A 20784-nucleotide genomic window follows, 5' to 3' on the forward strand; every position below is an offset into this window, starting at 1 on the left:
ACATATTTATCTAATTTTCTTGCATTTTAAAATTTACAACCAAACACAGCTTTTTTAATTTTTATAAATGGGAACAAACATGTTTTGAAAAAAATTAAACAAGAATTTTTGTTGTCTTTATTTTCTTAAAAAAAAATTTAAAATTACAGATCAAACGGGACCTTAACTTTACCATCGGATTATATTTCATTTTTGGGAATATTTTGTGGCAATTTTGTGCCTGATAGTTATTAAGAAATTAGAGAGCTTCAAATCAGTTTTTCCACTTACTTTGGTATAATCAAGATGCACGGTAATATTTTCAAAAGAAAAAAAAATGCACATTTACTTTTTTAAGAAAAAGAAATATACAGGAATCAAAATTAATTTCTATATATGCGAAAACTTAGTTAAATTGAATATTCCCATATTAAAAGTCTTTATAGAATGTAGCTATATGTTCTAATATTTAATTGGAGACTTTTTTCATTATATATTTTTTAAATAAATTTGTCAAAATGAGCAAAGCTTAATAAGTATATTATAGAGTTGTTTTTAAATATAGAAAAATAAGTAAACTTATTATAAATATAGTAAAATGTCACTATTTATCCGTGATAGATACTGATAGACATCTATTAGTATTCAAACAATAACCCTATATTATATGTGTTAACAACTAAGAGACTTATGGTTCAAATATTCCTGATGTATTAAATAAAAATTGATAAAAAATTTAACTTTTAAAAGAGATGAAAATTGAACCTTAATTATATTTTGCACATAACATATTATTGTTTTTATCATAAATTTTATAATTTTCTTTAAAAAAAATGATCGCTTTAAACATAGAAAATTTTGAAACATCTATTATTCCATTGAAATGAACTAAAAAACACATAGAATTTTCTCCTAAGAAACTCAAGAACTCCTCAACTATATATCTACACATATGAAATAATACAACAATCAACTATGATGTACTTAATTGTCTTTTAATTCATAAGTCAATAGTTTTTATTTTAATTAATTATTTTTGGAAGAAAGTCATGGATCAAAAGTAATTAAAAAATATATATATTTGATGAAACTCTAAATGATATGCAATTTCAAATAATTTATCAAACTCTTCAACACCGAATTATATTGAATTTTCAATCATACCGTGTAATAGAATTAATAAAAGTCACACTTAGTTAATGTGTATATATCCATTTGTAAACTATATAATATTCGTGATGTTAAATGCATATATATATTTCTTTCATAGCACATTAATTAGGGATAGTACCTTTGACAAATTAGCCAACTACACTCTAGCTTATTAAAAAATTTCAAAATGTATTTAAAATAGTTATTATGGAGACGGTTTTGACATGTATCACATTTTTTTTCTTGGACAATGAACTTAAACGTCTCTCAGTCAAATACCTCAATTTTTTTTTAATTATGTGAAATTATTTCCATAAATTTATTGTTCCTGCTTAGAAATAATCAAATAAATAACAGTAATTACACTATCATTTGAAAAAATAGTAAAAGGTGAAGTAGTTTTGAATGCAAAATGCATGGAGATTACATGAGTCAAACTTTTGAAAATCCTAAAATGTCCTTATCGTCTCTTTTAATTGCAGTGTAATTAATTTGACATTTGTAAATGAGACTGTAATTAATTCAACTATATATTTCAGCAGACTTTCAACGCCAGCTAACTTGATTATTTCAAGCAGATAATCATCCTAAGCAGATAATCATCCTTAAATCTCGCAATTTTAGCCGTTGTTATGAATTTATGTATCAAATCTAATACTGATTTTGAATTTTCAAATAATCTACAACAACTAATTTTAAAATCTTCGTTTGAAATTTAAATTATCATATTATATTAATCATTCCAACTGAAATTTATTGTTTTTGTTATACTTTCTATTAAACTTAATCAAGATTCATAGTTTTAAAATACTTTTGAATATTATATTTATTATTCTTTTGTTTCAAATATAAAACATTAGAATACAACACGTAGCCCTAGCTTTCTTCATCCTCGACGTTTTCTTCTTATGGCTGATAAACGATTGAGAGTTTTGTTCAATGGTAAGTGAGATAAAAATAACTACTATCATGACTTCCAATTTATAGAAGTTTTTGTTGCTTCAAACACATCTTTTAAACATCTTGTCGATTTAATCCAATCTAAGATTTTACCAACTTCTGAATGTATTATTTCTCAGTTAACAATGTATCGGAATGGCTGCAGAAATCCTAATATGATTAGAATCGTGGAAGACAAAGATGTGAAATCCTAATATGATTAGAATTGTGGAAGACAATTGACGACAAGTCTACTTTGCAGGATGAAAGACTCGGCTTAATCGACTAAAACCAATAGTTCAAGTTGCAGAGTCTTTCTTTCTAAAGTGATTCCTACTGAGGCATTATGAAAAGGTAGGCCAAGTATATAGATGGTGTTAGTATTAACCTGTTTACCTTGGGGGTCTTATACCCACTTGACTGATTCGATAAGGAATGATGTACCATCCTCGAATATTGTTTGTTTCTCTTCTATTCATCTAATCTCCACGATTGACATCAACATCACATCATAATTGATTAGTAATTTCAATTGACAAATTTTAATTGGGATTTTCACACTCTAATCTACATTGGTTTCTTTCTTCATGAATGTAATTATTTAGATAAAGTTTTTATTAGTCCAACACTCACTTTCTAAACTAATATTTTGGTCTAAAACCAAGAAAAAGTATTGTTACAGAATTTTGGGTAAGTTCAACGGCAATGTAGATGGTTTGATTGAGTGATTTTCAATTGCAATGTATTTGTTTTTAAGTTTAGTGTATTTGTTGGGCGTAGTTTGGAAACTAATTACACTGTATTTGTAGGTCACATAAATATCTCATTAAAAGTACCGCAAAAAACTTTCGAAAGATCTTCGATGACTACAAAATCTTCATCCGAATTATAGTATAATTACTTTTTCTTTATCCCTAAAATGTCTCCATCTAGATTTTCAGAATTTTAAGTAGAATGGAGAAAATTATGGTTGTGATGATAGATTCAAAGACACTGATTCTATTCACGACCGCACCATTGTTGGTGGAGGAGCCGATTTCGGAGAGGAAAATGGCGGCAACTTGGTTGGAGAAGAGGTCGATGCAGCGATTAGAGCCTAGCCAACCGATAGTCTCTAGATGTAGTTTTAATTACAATGTAATTACGAATATTTCTTAATAAGTCAATTGCAATCTCATTTGTACAGTTGGGGGTAGTTTAGACTTTTATAAATTCGTTTATTTTTAATTTTTAATTTGTTTTTTCATTCTTGTGAAAATGATGATTTGTTATTTATACAAATGAAAAGTTAAAATCTGTTATTCTTCTCGTTAGCCCAATTACTTATTACCTAAAATTGCATTCATTTACTTAATTGGACCCAAATTAGTAAAAAGCTTTTATTAGTTTTAATAAACCCTATTCACCCCCTCTAGGTTGCTATACTGATCCTACAATGACTGCTTTCGAGGCTCCACTATACATCTTTATTCAGCACCCAAGGATTCTATCGAGCATGATTAAGTCAGGGGCATGACTTTGATACTACTTGTTGGGAAAAACCTCCCACTTCTACCGCAAGAATAAGCAGAAGATAATAGAGAAATTAAAAGAAAGCAAAAAAATTGGAAACACAAAAATTTACGTGGAAAACTCCCAAGTCGAAGAAAAACCATAGCCTACCAGAAAGAAATCCACTATGTGAAAAATTGTTACAATCACACAAAAACAATTCTTTCCCCGATTTCAATTACAATAGCACTCCCTCAAAGTTTTTATCAACTTACACTGTTTTTCTCACTCTTAAACTATAAAATACAAAAGAAATTTAATTAGAGTTAGCACATTAAGCTTAAAGTGTTTCTATTTGGGAAGATTGAAAACCAAAGGCATCAACTCCTTTTATAGGCTTGGAGCCTATGACTTTCCTAAACCTTTTTGTATGTAGGACAAGCCTATGACTTTCCTAAACCTTTTCAATGTAAGGCAGACCCATAACTTTCCTGAATCTTTTTTATGTGAAACAATTACACTTCTAATATTTTGCCAAAATCTAATAAATTCCACCTTGGCAAGATATTTGAAGAATCCACAGTTTCTGCAACATCCATCGTCTTTACCGACAATCAAAATTCTCAACTCATAAAACTATAACTCACTCTACCATAAAGAGTAGACCACTTGGGATACCACCTCCCAAAATTTTCTTTTTTTGTCACATGTTGATAAACTTTGTTGATATTTAGGTGCAACTTCCACCTACTTGACTCACTTGGAAGTTCTTCAACTATCGACATAACTTCCACTACACACCCCGCATAACCGCCAAGTCAATGACCGTGTACAAACTTGTGGAACCGCTAACATCGCATCCTTTATCATGGTAAAGCGTGATGGAGTTGACAATCAACAAGCAGAAGTAATTAGGATCTTAAGCACTCTAACTGTATGAATTTTAGAAATCTAGCATGCGTGTTCAAAGTAAAAACATAGGGTTTCAGAAATTTACTTTTGAAGAACTCTTCAAATTACTCAATCTCCAATTGAAATCTCTTCTTTAATGGCCTGTAAACTACCACAAATGTCTTTCCTACTATTCTCTTGACCCTTAGATTGAATGGTGAAATTCAAAATGAGTATAAATTTTGAGGAAAAAAACTAGGTTTGGAGAGTTTTGATGTGAGGAATGATGAAGAACATTTTCTTCATCAAGCCATCCATTTGCCCGAATCTTTGCTCAGCTATTTGAATTAGTTTTATTCAAACTCAGCATGCATTCTCAATGCATATTACCTTGACACCATGAAAGAAAATGATGAGGTGGTATCCAAGTGTGTTTAAGTGGGAAAAACCCATTTTGATCTCTTTTCCAATTTTAAAATTGAATTTTAATAAATGAATTTTCATAAAATTTATATTTTCAATTTTAAGTGAAATTAATTCAAATAATTGATTTTAAATTAAATTAATAATTAATTAAATATTTTTATTAATTAAAATAATTTAATATCAAATATTAGATTCTAATACCACAAACAACCTTCCACATATCTCCACAATTGTATGATATTATCCACTTTGGATATAAACATTCATGGTGTTACTTTTGGAACAACCCAAAAAGTCTCATACCAATGGAGATAATTGTCATCTCTTATAAACCTACGATCATCCTCTTATTTAACCAATGTGGGATTTTGGTCGCATTCCCAACAGTTTCAAGAATAAATATTGCAAATAGTTTCATACAATAAACTATGATAATAAATTAATTCCAAACAATGTAGGATAGGGATAGAGAAATTAACATCGAAAATTTTATAATGGTTCGGCACAACCGGCCACTCCACTTTCCAAGATCCTCTACAGTATTTCAATATAAGTTTTTGACTCCTTTCCTCGATTTAGAATTAAACCTTTATAACTTTTTTTCCTGAGAGCAAGAATAAACTCGATCATTTTCACGGTTGAGGATCAGATCGTTACAACTCTAGGATCAAGAGCAACGATTACAATATGGTTTTAAAATGTTAAAGAACACACTTGACAAACTGTTTAAAAGAGTGGATTTATAAATTTTAAACTCACAATAAATCAATCCTTACATAAATCTCTCTAAAAAACAAGATGTAAAGAATAAGATTGAAGTTTGGAAAGGGTAACATCGGAGACTTAATGAATTATGGAGGGTTGTAAAAATGTGAAATTATTATGGAAATTTTGAAAGATGAAGAGTAAAAAAAATAAAAAATAAAAAATAAAAAAAAGTGGGTGAAATTTTAATGTAGGCCATTGGATGCTGGTAAAAGGAAATTCTAAGGTTGGGATTAAAAGAAAAATATGAATATAAAAAATATTAAAAAAAAAACCCCTCTAATAATAATAGCAGGCCACTCAATCCACTTTTTTTTTTTTTAGTTTTCATTTGACCGTGTGTATTATATATATAAAATTTATTTTCTTTTTAGATTCAAACAAAAATCAAAAGCACACCTTATATCCATCTCCATTGCTTCACATGTCATCTTTCAATTGGTCTACGATATGAAAAAATTTTCATTTCATCGACTCAAAAATTTTTATGTTAAGTTTGTTTCAATTATATTCTTTTCATTTGAGCTCTGATTTGAGTGATTGAAATTACATTGAAACGGTTGCTTCAAGCTCTACGTAATGAATGCTTTAAAACACTAAAATTGTTAGTGAATAAAAGGAGGTTTTTATCATCAAAAGATTAATTAATTAATTTGAGATCAAAGACCAAAAAGCCAATAAGGGGCACGCCCCTCAACTCGGCGAGATGAAGAATTATTCTAAAGCTACTCTAAAAATCTATCGGAACAACCCATTTCAACCATTCGTATAAACACATCATTATAGCTCTAAGAAAGATAAGTTGACTCTGCACTATAAAATTTCATTACAAACCTATCTTTGGACTTCTCCGATCTCGATTACAAGATTACTCTCTCGAAGCATAATATAACTCACACAATTGAGCTAATATACCAAGCTTAAAGTACTTCAAATTGAGATGATTTGAAACCAAAGGCATATGCTCCTTTTATAGTGCTTGGAGCCTGCGATTTCTTTGAACTTTTTCAATGTGAGATAACTGCATTTCTAGCCAACACTCAATAATCGGCACATTCTAGCAATCTAAAGCACAACTTTCATTAGTCAAAACACATTGTAAAATGCTTCAAGCCCAAATTCATATCGGGATTGAAAACATTTGATTCGACACCTAATAGCTTCAACAATCCCTTGCATCCCTTGTGATCTAGTAATGATGATGTTTTGTTCTCACTCACATGTTTCCTAGAAAAATTTTTTAATCATACTTTCCCATCTTTAAGATCGTCTCATTCCACTTTGATCCCGAGTCATTTATGTACTCTTTCTAATTCGAACATTACCCATACATTTATTGACCAAAAGGCATGAGATTTAAATGCTAACTCCCGCAACCACCCCACTCTTTAAACTATTTGCAAATAGAAGACTCTTAAAATTATTTCCAAAACTATAGTATTTAAAAAAATAATAATAATAACTAGATTTTTCATTAACGGATAAGATGCTTTGTATTTTTTCTTCCTTTATCCGTTTTAATTTTTTTAAATACTAAGAATAAAATAAATTTGTACCAAATTTTAATTGGTTGTATTTTTAAATTTACTAAAATCTTAATTCTATGAAGATAAATTACAATCCATCAGATTTAGTAATTTGTACAAGTATAATGACTTTTTCTATTTATTTATTTTCAATTTTTTAATCAATTTTACAGGAAAGAACCAAACAAAAAAAAAAAAAAAAATCATTTACGACTTCAAAAGTGCTCACATTTTTACTATTTTCTTCTCTTTGTTAAAAGAGCTTTAATTGAAAACACTTAACATTTGGTATACGTGGATAGTCTTCACTTTGAGAAGTAGTTTAAAACAAGTAGATAGTGTGAACAGATTGTAAAAAATATAGATAAATGTCGTCATAGTCATGAAGTATCAAAAATTGATCCCATCTTGAAACCGAGACGTGTTACGGGAAGATCGTGATTGATTAAAAGTTAAAACTAGGGTGAAAGAGAGACAAAAGACAAAACGTCAAAAGGTTAGGTGTGGAAGGAAGAAGTTTGGGGGAAAGCAAAGTCTATTATATAATGATTTAGTGTTATATAAATATTTATATACACATTCAAACAAACACAAAGTAAGAGAGACAAGAAGCAGTGGACATATAATAGAACATGGAAAATTAGGCTAGGACCAGCTTAAAAGCTGCTACCTATTCCAACCATTACTTTCTTTTTTATTTCTTTGTATTTTTTCCCTTCATGTAAATTAAATTAAAAGACCAAATTATATCAAATATTCACAAATTTTGTATTTTGTATAAAAGAATACTTGTCGGCTTTCAAAAGTTTCGATAATATTTTTAACTTTTTTTTAAAAAAAAATACAAAGATACTATTACTGTTAGTATTTGGTTTCGATAATATGTCAATTGCTACTAAATTAGACTCACTTTAGCTTGTATAATTTAATTAAATGTCATTAGTGGTTTCTAAGTTAAACAAACGAAAATTTAAGGTCTCATTGGGTAAAAATCTGGTTTTTGATTTTTGATTTTTTTTCATTTTTAAAAATTTAGCTTCTACACGCTACTTCCACTCCCAATTTTCGTTGTTTTGTTACTAATTTTATAGTAATATTTTCAAAAACTAAACTAAGTTTTGAAAGTTAGAAAAATAATCCAAAAATAATTTTTGTCTTTAAAATTTGACTAAAAAATTTAAATATTTTTGTAAACGAAGATGAAAACACATAATTAAAAAAGTTGACAAGAAATAAATACAAATTTCAAAATCATAAAATAAAAAATGAAAGTCTTGTTTGGTAATTATTTAAATTTTTAGTTTTTAGTATTTAAAAATTAAACTTGTAAATATTTCTTTCATCTCAATTTCTTATTTTGCGGTCTAGTTTCAACTAATATTTTTAGTTTTTATAATTTAGTTACGAATTCAACTTTATTTTAAAAGAAGAAATAGAACTAATTTTAAAAAAAAACCAAATGGTTAACAAATCGAGTAAAAACATTACTACAGTTAAAAAGAAAAAAAAATAGAAAAGGAATAAAAGTTTTTATTTTTTTTATTTTTTTTTAAATTTATGGAAGGATGGAATAAAATAGTTATTAATTGGGTTTGGGCGGTTTGGAAAAATGATGGGGCGGTCGACCTCCATGCACGCGGGGCTGTGCATTTCTGTGGTCGCATTTGCTGCCCAACCTTTTCTTTTTCCCTTTTAATTACAAGTTTTGTCATATCCCTTCTATTATAATCGTATCAATTTAAACATTTCATTATTTTTATTTACATATATTTATAAAAATTAATTATTTAAATTGATATATTTATGAAAGTTTAAGGTTTAAATTGATGCACATATAAAAGTTCAAGATTTAAATAAAATTTAGGGTTTAAATTGATACAATTCTTAATTTAGAGTTTAAATTGATACAATCTCTAAACGTTTAAGAGTATAAATTGATATTTGTTGTTTTTATTTTGATAAATTTTTTAAAATGTTAAATAGTTCAAACATTAAAAACTAATTAAGTATATAATGTTCGATCCTAATCCTTGCAATGGTTATTCTAAAAAGCATAGATATATAAGAATGAGCATAATTCAATTGTTATAATACTTGTATTATGAATCTCGATTTCTTCACTCCACATAATGTAAAAAAACAAAACAACTAGATACAAATTTGAAAATTCAAGGTTTTAATGGATAAAAAATTTGAAGTTTAAGAGAATCTCTTATATACTTTTTGAAATTCATAGACGTATTAAATATTTTTTAAAAGTTTATAGATCAAATAGACACAAATTTAAGGCCCCGTTTAATAACTATTTTATTTTTTTTTCCGAAAGTTAGCTTAAATTAAGTTAAATTTTGAAAACTAAAAATAGTAGCTTTCAAAAAGTTATTTTGAAATAATAAATATAATATTATATTCTCAACACTATTTCAAAACCCCCATTTGCTACCATATTTACTTTTACTATTTTACATTCATCATTTTTTTAGTACAGTATTTACTATTTCCTTCTCAAACTAAAATATTTTACACCTCAAACACATACTATTATAATCCAACTAAAATAATTTATACCTCAAACACAAACTATTATAACCCATTTATAATAATTTAAGACTATAATAATCCATTCATTACTCTCTTAAAAGTTCAACAACTATAGAAAAATTAAAAAAATTCATGATCTGAAATATTTTAAGAGTTCAGAGATCCTATTATCAAATGAATTTTAAGTTTTAAAAATATTATAAAAATATTGGATGAGAAATTGAGAATCCAGTTTGTAACCTAAAAATGACGTAAGCAATACACAAAAATGATGTAATATCATCTAAGGGAGAATTTTGTAGGATGATATAGAACTGTATTTGGTGGGAATAAATAAAAGTTGAATTTTTTTCTCACAATCTTTGACCCAATTCCACACCAAACAAAATCCCCACTTCTTCTCCCTTCATTTCACTTCACTTTCCAAGTCATATCCATCAATATATATATATATATATATATATATATCTCCCCCCTTTTGCTTTGGAAAAGAGTTATCAATCTCTCTTTTTCTTTTTGGTGTAATGTTAAAACAAAAATTTGTGGATTAAAAAAATTCTCCAATTTCCACTACTCATATATTATAGCTTTCATCCACACATCCTCTCTTATGGTTACATTTGAGGGGCTTTCTTCTTACATTAATATTGCCCACCACTTCAAATCTCCTCAAGTGCTCTTCTTTTAGGACTTCTCTATGATCTCCACCTATCATACTAAAAAGAGGATAACATAAGTTGTTGCTTTTCTATATTGTGTATGTTAGACTTGTTATAGTATTTGGATGATGTTAGAGTTTCAACATTCAATTTTTACGATTACAAATTTATGCGGTGTGATTATGATAATAGCCACTGATGTTTAGAAGTGTTAATTTCCGAAATTTTTTTCATAATTAAGGTGCTAAATTGGTTATTATAGTATGTAGGTTATAATTAGTCTGTATTTGGTGTGCAAACTATTTTAGTTTGAGTTTTAATAGTTTTTTTTTTAGGTATAGACTATTTTAGTTTGAATAGAAAATTTTAGATACTATAGCAAAGAGGAAGAAGGCTAAGTAGAAAATGGTAAACATTGTAACAAAGAGATATTTCAAATAGTACTACGTAGATAATTGTTGGAAATATTAGATACTATAACAAAGAGGAAGAGAGAAGATCATAAGTAGAAAATAGTAAGCATTGTAACAAAAAAAAACATTTCAAATATTACAACCGTAAATAATTGTAAGTTATAAATAGTTGTAAACATCATTATTATATTTTTAGTGCCAAATATGTGTGGACTAATATTAATAATAGTCTACTCCACTAACTTTAAGTTTGGGGGAGCCAAACAGCCACTAAATGTTCTTTTAACGTGTACACTAAAGTTTTTGGGTTTAGTGAAGACTTATTGTCGTATCAAAAACCATGATTAGTTCATGTGCTCAACAAGTTCTATTACAATATATGTTTCTTTCCTCATTAATATCGATAGTCACAATCGAACTTGTTGGATGTTGATTAGTATGATGCTGATTCAACTTTCAGATAGATCTCGTGTAAAATTTCGAACTCTCAACGATTCGAGAGTAAGAGTTGAACATTTTCAAAGAATTTTAGATATTTATCCATTAAGAACCCATGGATTTAACCAACAAAGAAGAAATATTTTTTTCTTGGTAAATGCAAAGCACTCAGAAACCTTATCTTGTGCAACCACTCAAACTGAATACACATATGTACTTCTTCTACATTCTTCTTATAACTTTTTTGTAAAGCATAGCATTTTGGAGGATATCTGTGATCAGGTCCTCTCTAAAATCAACATAAAAGGTGAAGACAATAAGTTTTGGAGGATATCCCAAGTAATCCAATTGGTCAATTTGCTCAACAAGTGGACGAATCCCGGCCCGACACATGTCCATTTCCATTTTACACCATGTATTGGTAATGGGTCTCCTATCTCCTTTTCAAATTTTATTGTGTATTATATCAATTGGCCACTGCCAACTCTCCATTTCTGTCCTAATGATGCTTCCTCAAACACATTTGGGAATTAAATAATGTGTACTTTTTAAGGGCTTTCCTTTTTCTAATTATGTATTTGATTGAATCAAATAAATCTTGAAAAAAATATTATTCCTTTTTTTGGGGATGAAATGATTGATTTTTTAGGAAGTTGGGAAAATAAAAAAAAAAGGAAGGCAAAAAGTATAGCCTATATTGTTAGGTAATGCTAACATAAAAAATTTCATCATCCTCTTTTCTTTTCTTTTCTTTTCTTTCCTACTCTCTATTTAGAAAGGGTAGGTTTGCACTTTATGATAGAATGAATATAAGAAGATAATATTATTAACGGAATGATTTAAGGAAATTGTTCGTTCAACATTTTTTATGTAACATATAATTCGATTCGTTCATATGAATTTATTTTTCATATTAGCTTATATTAACACATTTTATATAGAAATTTAAGACTCTCATAGTTATACTTTTGATTTTTTTTTATTATTGTTAATATATTATCTCCTCTTTAAGTATTTATAAATGTTGTTCAATTCTTTTTAAATACTTCCATGACTATATAATCAAGATCAAAGGGGAAAAAAAGTCATTTGACTTGTTTAATTATTATTGTGACTGAGATTTTAAATTTTTGTGGATCAAAATGAATTTCCAAAAAAGTTTAAGAATTGAAAAAAAAAAAAAGATAAACAAAAGATAAAATTCACCAATCAAAAGATTCAAAACTATATTTAATCCCAAGCCTTTTAAAAGGTAATATAATATAAGATGCCTTAATCTTCTTTCCTTTACATCATCATGCCTAACATTCATAAAGTCCACTTAAGTTTCATTGAGAAAGAGAGAATCACATTATAGAATGTAAAAGTCATTGCAATTTAAATGTGTATGATAATTTAGTTTATATATTATTTAGATCATTATTATTTTTACTAAAATTGAAATAAAAAATAATCAGGTTAAGTTTAAAGATGTCCTTCAAATATTAATTAAATTTTGAAAATGATCGATATAAAAACAAAACATAGTTTTAATAACTTAGACTTAGAGATGTCCACGGGTGCGATATGGTCAAAATGACTCTCATTATCTCCACTCTCATTTATTTCCCATCTTATAAAATTTTCTATTTAATTTTGTGGGAGTTGTGATGGGTTTTCTATAGGGATCGAGTTCCCTACAAAGAATTTTTTCATATTTTTATTTTTTCTAAAAAAATATTAAAAAAATTTTAATTAAATATTAAATTTCTCATTGATTCTTTTATATGACTCATTAAACATGGACAATTTTAATTAAAATATTAAAATTTTCACTAGTTCTTATATGATTTATTCCACATTGACAATTTGAATTGAAAAAAAAAATTACTCAAATTTTCTAGTAGAAGAAAATAATTATCAACCAAATTATTCATATATATAATCTTAATTTAAATGTTCAATTGAAATAAATTTATTATCTTAGTCATCAAACAATAAGATTTTGAAATTTTTATATATAATAACATAACAATAATTATTATAATAAAAAAGCAAACAAAGTAGGGATGGGAACGAAACGGAGGAGGGAACATGGAATACATTTCTCGAACATCTATATTTAGACTTTATTTGATAATCATTTGATTTTTTTAAATTATGTTTGTTTTCTCCCCAATTTATTTACCGTAATTTTCATCTTTCCATAGAAATATTTTTCAATTTATTGTCACATTTCAAAAACGAAAACTTTTTTTAATTGGCTTGAATTTTAAAAGTAGATTATGAAACAAAGAATCTCATAATTAAAATCCCTATTCAAATATAATTCTACCCATAGATTATGAAGAATGTTTTTATTTCTTGCCCTCCTACTTTTATCTGAAAACTCCCAAATAATAATAGTAATAGAATATGTTGATTTTTTTAAGTACAATAAGGACAAGGAATTTGAAATACAAATCTTTTTAGTGTCTAAAAAAACAGATTTATATGCCAATTGGTGATATGTGATCTTAATCCAAGAGAAAATGACAATTGAATTAATAATATTATTTACATTAATACCAGCACTTATTTTCAAGTTCATTGGTAACTGTCCTGAACACGTTTTGTTGATTTGGGCTTGTTTGGGGCTTTGGGCTTTTCTAAATAAATGGGCCTTATCCTTTATTACTAGGAAAACTGGAAAAGAGATATACCGATCAGGTTGAAAGTATTAGTAAAAATAATACAATATACAAAATATATAAATATGGCAAAATTTAGATAGTCTATCCGTGATAGATCATATTACTGGTAAGAGTCTATCAGTGATACCAGTTTATCACTGGTAGACTTTGCTATATTTGTAATTTTTTTTAAGAATATTGTTATATACTCGATTATTATTCCTAAAAATGTTATACATTGTAATAACCCTTAGAAAAATAACAAAAAAGGACTAAGGCCGGTTTGGGATTGCTTTTTTTAATTTACATGAGAATTTTAACCACCTAAGTTGTTTGGTAAAACTAACTCATTTATTAATCTATCCAAGAATCACTTTTAAATTTGTTCTAATGTGCTAAAGCTATTCGAGTGAGCTTTTAGATTTTAACTTTTCTAAAAACTTGATATGTTCCTTACCTATCTCAATGTCATTCTATTAATTTATTTTCTTACATTAAATTCCAAATTTTAATTGATTCAATTTCTTATAACAATAATCAAAAAAATATTTTATACAAAAAATAGATTAAACAAAGTTAGTTACCGTTCAAATCATATATATTTTTAAATAATTATATTATGATAAAGTATAAATTAAATACGAATATAAAACATAATTTACTTTTTTTATATAACTAAATTACACAAATTTAATATTAATTTACTAAATATCATGACAAGTTAAAATTAAATTTTACCAAACACTATTTTACTTCTTCTAGTTGATTTTTCTAAAAACACCGACTATTGGTAATTATTTTAAAACCTACATCAATCCCGAACTAAGAATAAATAATTATATTATTATGCCTGGCGGTAATTTTTTAATGGGCCTACTAGATGGATGACTCAACTTTTGGAGAACAAAATGAGTTTTGTCCCACTTTTTGAAAAAATAAAGTTTTTTTTACCATTTGTTGACGTCAAATTCTAGTGAAATTATCAAAAAGAAACTTCATGCATGCAGAATGGACTTGCTCGCTCTCTTGCTCTCTCACTTATGCACTCTCGCTCCTTTACTCTCATTTTAGGCTTTGAGAATATGTCTTTTCATCAATTTTTTTTTTTTTTTTTTTGAAGGGGAGAGTAAATAAATTTTCTTTATGTATCTACACTATAAGTATATATAAATATTCACAATCATCTCCAACCACTAAATCGATATTCAAGATTCTATTAACATGTCTATTGTCTTACATTTCGTCGATATTCTTACAATAAAATAATTAAAATATGCATATCAATATCGAACGAGCTTTCAAGTACATTAAAACATCGGCATGTCGATATGATTGTTTATAAATTTTAATTTAAGGGGAGGGCAAAGGAGAGGGTGTAGGAGAAGAAGAAGAAGGAAAAGAAGTGAATAAAGTTGAAAAGAGTTTATTAGCCATGACAGCATTAGCAGCATCAGAAGGATGGAAGGCATCCCAAAACACATACTCACTTCTGTTCTTGCATAGTTTTGAGTTTGGCAAACAAAGCCCTCCAATACTTGTGTCCACATTGCAACAAGAAGTATTTGAAACTTTGAAACCTGAAAATTTTTACACAATTTTTTAACTTCTTTCTTTTTGGGTATTGTCATGAATCGATAAATAAAGATAAGCAGAAAAAAGCGTAAACAGTAGAGAACCGATATAAAAATTTATGATTCACTGATAGTGTTTTAGCTACTTCTACGAACATGGAGAGGACAGTTTATTATGAGAGAATAATTTGGATTATAGATTAGAGGCACCTCTAGGGCTAAAGAATTTTATATAATACACTTCTCTAAATTCTACGGTTAAAATTGTAAATAACGTAAATATAACAAAAACATTAGATAATATATTCAAAACATTCCCTCATGTTTTTTTCGTCTTTTTAGAACAAAATGCACATAAACTAGTTAGTTTAAAATACTAGTAACCTCTTGTTATTATCATGCCGTTTGAACTTTTATACTTATTTCATTTTAATCTTTAAACTTTCAAATATTACATTTCAGTCATCCCTTTCCTTCAGTTTTCAAAAACAATTTAGTTAGCATGTTCTATTTGAACTCATTAATTAATTTTCTTTTTTTTTTGTCGTTAATTTATTTTTAATCTTTAATTTAATTTGTTCTATATAAATTCAACCTCCTCGTCATTCTAAATGAACATAACACCCACTAAATATCATTTTTCTTTACTTAAGTAACATTATATGAAGAAAAAATCGAACGATAAGGACTAAAACGATTATTTACCGTAAACCGAGGGGTTGTTGATGAGGTCAAGAACAAGAGGGTAGGTATCTGCAAAGAGGAGATGTGAATTTGGAAGTTTTTTGTTGAGAGTTGTTGTGAGGATTTGGACTTTGGAGTTGAAGTGTTGAACCCATTGGTTCACTCTCTTTAGGCATTGCCCTTTTCTTGATTTCACTCTTTGTGAAGGAATGCACCCCAATGGCCCTAGCCCATGTACCACCATTTTTCTTGCACCCAATTGGTAAAGCCTCTACAATATAATAATCAAACAATCCCAAATTCATTACAACACACTCAACTTTAAAATTCCAAATACACTCCCTATATCTATCAAATTTTTGGGATGGCCCATTATCAAGATCATGTATTTGCCCATCAAAATTTGTTTCAAGAAAAAGGTTGTTTGATTAATATTTTTATTGTCCTAGTTTGAGTTTGATTTCAAATTTTGGTCTCTTATGTGTAATATGCAAAACTCGAACAATTGATTGTTGTGAAATGGATTATTACTTCCTTGAATGCAATTTCAGTATGACTTCGGTGTGGATCATTAATACCAGTTACTCCCAAATGTTATCCTTAATACTCGTGAGAGAATAATTTAAATTAAGGTACTCTTTGTTCATAACAATGGAAACTAACAGAGAAAAGGAGATTAGTAATATAATCCCAAGATTAGAGGCACTGGTTTTTGAAAAGAAGGAAAAAAAAAATGCTTCATATCTAGATTTAGAAACCGTTTCGAAATCTTGAGATATCCATTTTTCAAATTTAAAAACTAAAGTGCCCTAAAGAACTCTAGTATACACACTTTCCAACTTGTAATTTTTTTTCATGTAAGAGCTTGTAATGGGCCAAAGGCCCAAAAACTTATGTCATTTTCAACACTATGATTTTAAAAGTTTCTCAAAACATCCTTGCCTTGTTTACCTTTATATATATTTTTTTACTTCATTACTTGATCATTTAGTAGGTATTGAGGTTGTATTTATGTAAATAATAATAATAATAATAATTACTATTTATATAGCTACAATATTAAATTATGTTTATTCTTCTAATTTCCATTGAAAGAATAACACCATCACCCATACTTTAAGTTGTGGCTTTGAAAATCCCTTTTGTCCAAGCAACCAAAAAAGGTTGTTCTAAAAGATATATTCCTTAATTCACAAGAGGAAAAGAAACATATTCTACTTGTCACAGAAAATTCTAAGGAAACTTTATATTTTATGTTTTGAAGATTCTCAAGATAACTTTATGTTTTATGGAAATAGATTTATTTCTTTTTTTTATAATAATTTGAAGAAATTATTTTGAGTAAAAAGGAAAAAAAAATTATCATACTATGTCATATAGGTCTCTGAACTTTTTTAAAAAAATTAATAGTCCTTTGAGTAATTTTTACCGTAAGTTGTTGTTCGAATGTAGAAAGCAAGAGGTCCAAGAATTCCTCATGGGTGTATTGTTGCCCATCCGCCAAAAATGGCTGCAAGAAATTGTTCACATAATCATTGCTACCTACAATTACAAACAACACCAAATATATCATATCAACTTGGAGACCATATTAAGTCACTATCAAATTCAAAAGGTTGTACCGATGATTCACAAAGTTAAAAAAGAAATGAAATTGATTTTGAAGGAATAAAAGTATGTTTCAAAGTAATTTTGAACATAACAAAGTGATTTCAACTATTTTTAAAACTCATATCCTTAGTTTGGGAAGAAATGACGTAACACGAAATTCGAACAAACGTCCAATTCTAAACTCATGACCAAATCTAAACGATGAAATTTTAATTATATCAATACTCTTAACGTACCAATTCCAATGAAATACATGGCTTCATTGCAATGTTTATTAGTAGCCTCTTCCCCAAGTTTATTTTCTATCACCTTCTTAGTTTGGTTAAAGCTCTGGATTTGATCGTCAAACGACAGTCTTTGAATCTGAAAAAAGTTTGTCAATTTCTATAAGTAAGCCAATTTGCATAATTCTTGTGAGTCTAATTTTTATTTGTTATATTTTAATTTAATTTCACTTTGGTCTCTAAATCTCAAAATGTTACATTTTTTTTTTTCATTTTGATATTTTTCATTTGGTCTATAAAGTTAAGTATTTCAAATTTTTACTCCTTGTTTGGTTTTATAAAGTCAAATTTTAAAATCAATTTTAATAGAGGTGAAAAACTAGTGAAAAATAAATTAACTGGTTGTTTTCAAATAAAAAAATTAAACAAACTTATTTATAAATATAACAAAATGTCAATGGGATAAATTTCTATCACTTGCGATCTTCACTGATAAACAGTGATATTTTGTTATATTTGAAAATATTTTCAATATTTTTATCATTTAAAACAATTACCCTAAATTAATTATAATACTTTTAAATTAATTAACAAATATTAATAATAATAACCGAAAGTGTGATTATTTATTGAAATCTAGAAATCAAAAGTTAAAAAATAAGAATAAAAAATAAAAATAAAGTAAAAAACCTCAATAGTAAAAAATGTAACTTTTTTAACCCTCGGGACCAAATGAAAATAAAACTCAAAATTTGGAGGTAAAAAATACAACATGTTCAAATCTAAGAACCAAATAAAAACTAAATGACACAAAACCAAGAGACCAAAATGGTTTTTATTTTTTGCATTTTTTATGGTTAAAATACCATTTCGATCCCAAATAATTTTTAAATGTCCAATTTAGTCTAGTACTCTTAATAAATCTTATATTTAGTTTAATTTATTGTTAATTTGTAAAATATATATATATATATATATAGTATTTAAGCATTTTCCCTAAAAATTTTGAAAATATATTCACATATTTTATTTCGTTGCATGAAAATTATTATAATTATTTTTTGAAAAAAAAAATTATTACGAGTATTTAACACATTTCAAGAAAAAAATACTTTGAGGAACCAAACTAAAATTTTATTGAAAAAAAAAAAAAACTAAAACTAGACGTTTGAAAATATATGGACTAAAATTTAATAAACTCGAGAGAGTATGTTAATTTTTATCACTTTTAAACTTAAATTTAAAATTTCACATCATAACTATTTTAAATTAATTAATAGACATCGATGTGGTAAAATTGTAACATTTTGAAACTCAAAAACTAAATTGAAACTAAAATTAAATGAAACTTACGAACTAAATAGAAACTAGATCCAAAATCTAAGGATCAAAACGTTAACTTTTTCTTAAAAATTTATTGAAAATATAAACTAAATTACGTATTCATAAAAACTAAAATTAAACAACCTCCCAATAAGAACCAACGTGACATATATATATATATATACATTAAAGCAAATTTTAATTCTATGTTTGGATTTGAGAAATGTGTAATATTCTTACGAAGTAGAGTCCAGTGTCATTGAGAATTCCTGCTCCACCGGAAGCATAATTGACGCCTTGTACGAGTTTATCCTCATCCTTTGCAACTGATAAGTATGCAGGTGGTGAAGCAATTCCCAGCTTTGAAGCTACCAAACCAATCAATCTCCAAATCAATTAATAATACTCGACGGTTCACGTTGAAAAAATTAGAGTACACCTCTTGTTACCAATTAATTTTGAGATAACACGCTATATTATCTAATATAGTATCAGAATCCATAAAACTCAAACATACGACATTCGTCGAAAAAAAAAAGTAAGATGTGACATAACTAGAATGGTGAATCCAAAGAAAGACGACCTTGAAGAGCATTCTTTTTTTCGTAATTAAAACAATATAATAAAGATATAAAGACACGTACGTGACATGTTACCCTAGCCAATAACTTACATATTATATCTCCAATGGTTCTTCCATTAGTGAATCTTCCAGTTGCTTGACCACCATTATAATCAACTCCATACCAAGGATAATCAGATCTTGCTAGTGAATTCAAAAAATTGTTGTTTCCAACCTCAGTTAAAGAATCTCCAAACACATATGTGACCAATTGAGATGTTGCTTCACATGGTTTAAATCCAATCAACAACATCACAACAACAATAACAATAATTGAACCAAAGCCATGGATTGTTATTGATTTCATCCCCATTTTGATCCCTTTTTTGGTGGTGGATTTGGAGGCTTAGTTAGCCTTTATATAACATAGATTTATTTATTTGTTTGTTTGTTTATAATTCTCAAATTTGGCATCTAATTTTTTTTAGTCATGCCCAATTCTTCAAGAAATCATTAGTTAGGTGCTTCATTTCATACCCATTTTAAGTGACCCAAGGAAATTTTTGGTTGAAATAGTGGGTCAATTTTTCTTTTAAGTTTAACTTAATGTTTCTTCCTTGAAGTTGGTCAGCTGACATATCAAATGTTAGTTTTGTTAGGTTTTTTTTCTTTTTTTTTTCCAAATTAATTCCTTCTATAGTAACTATGTTTTATACCGCTAATATAATATGCTTTGTTACAACTTACTATATGTATTATTTGAGAGTATTTTTAAATATAATAACACATGTCTAATGGCATTTATTTGATTAGTATATGGATATATTAAATGTAGAGTTGAATGTCTAGAATATTAAATATTTGTATTTATATATAAGGAAGACAATTGATGTTTGGCAATTAAATATTGTTTCTATTTTACCATTTTTGTTTCAGGA

At 27.4% G+C, this 20784-nt stretch overlaps 1 protein-coding gene across 1 annotated transcript; it reads right to left on the reverse strand.

Moving 5' to 3' along the window:
• Positions 1 to 15056: 15056 nt before the first annotated feature.
• Positions 15057 to 20231, reverse strand: LOC120077490 (SGNH hydrolase-type esterase superfamily protein). The gene is made up of 6 exons (XM_039031395.2): positions 19958 to 20231; positions 19525 to 19652; positions 17974 to 18100; positions 17556 to 17668; positions 16148 to 16397; positions 15057 to 15448 (listed from the first exon to the last, which is right to left on the reverse strand). Exons 1-6 carry the CDS (start codon positions 20217 to 20219, stop codon positions 15222 to 15224), a joined length of 1107 nt encoding a protein of 368 aa, XP_038887323.1. The 5' UTR covers positions 20220 to 20231; the 3' UTR covers positions 15057 to 15221.
• Between the last annotated feature and the right edge of the window lie 553 nt (positions 20232 to 20784).

Source organism: Benincasa hispida, chromosome 1 (assembly GCF_027475165.1).
Source record: "Benincasa hispida cultivar pf3 chromosome 1, pf3_genome.v1.1, whole genome shotgun sequence".
NCBI lineage: Eukaryota > Viridiplantae > Streptophyta > Magnoliopsida > Cucurbitales > Cucurbitaceae > Benincasa > Benincasa hispida.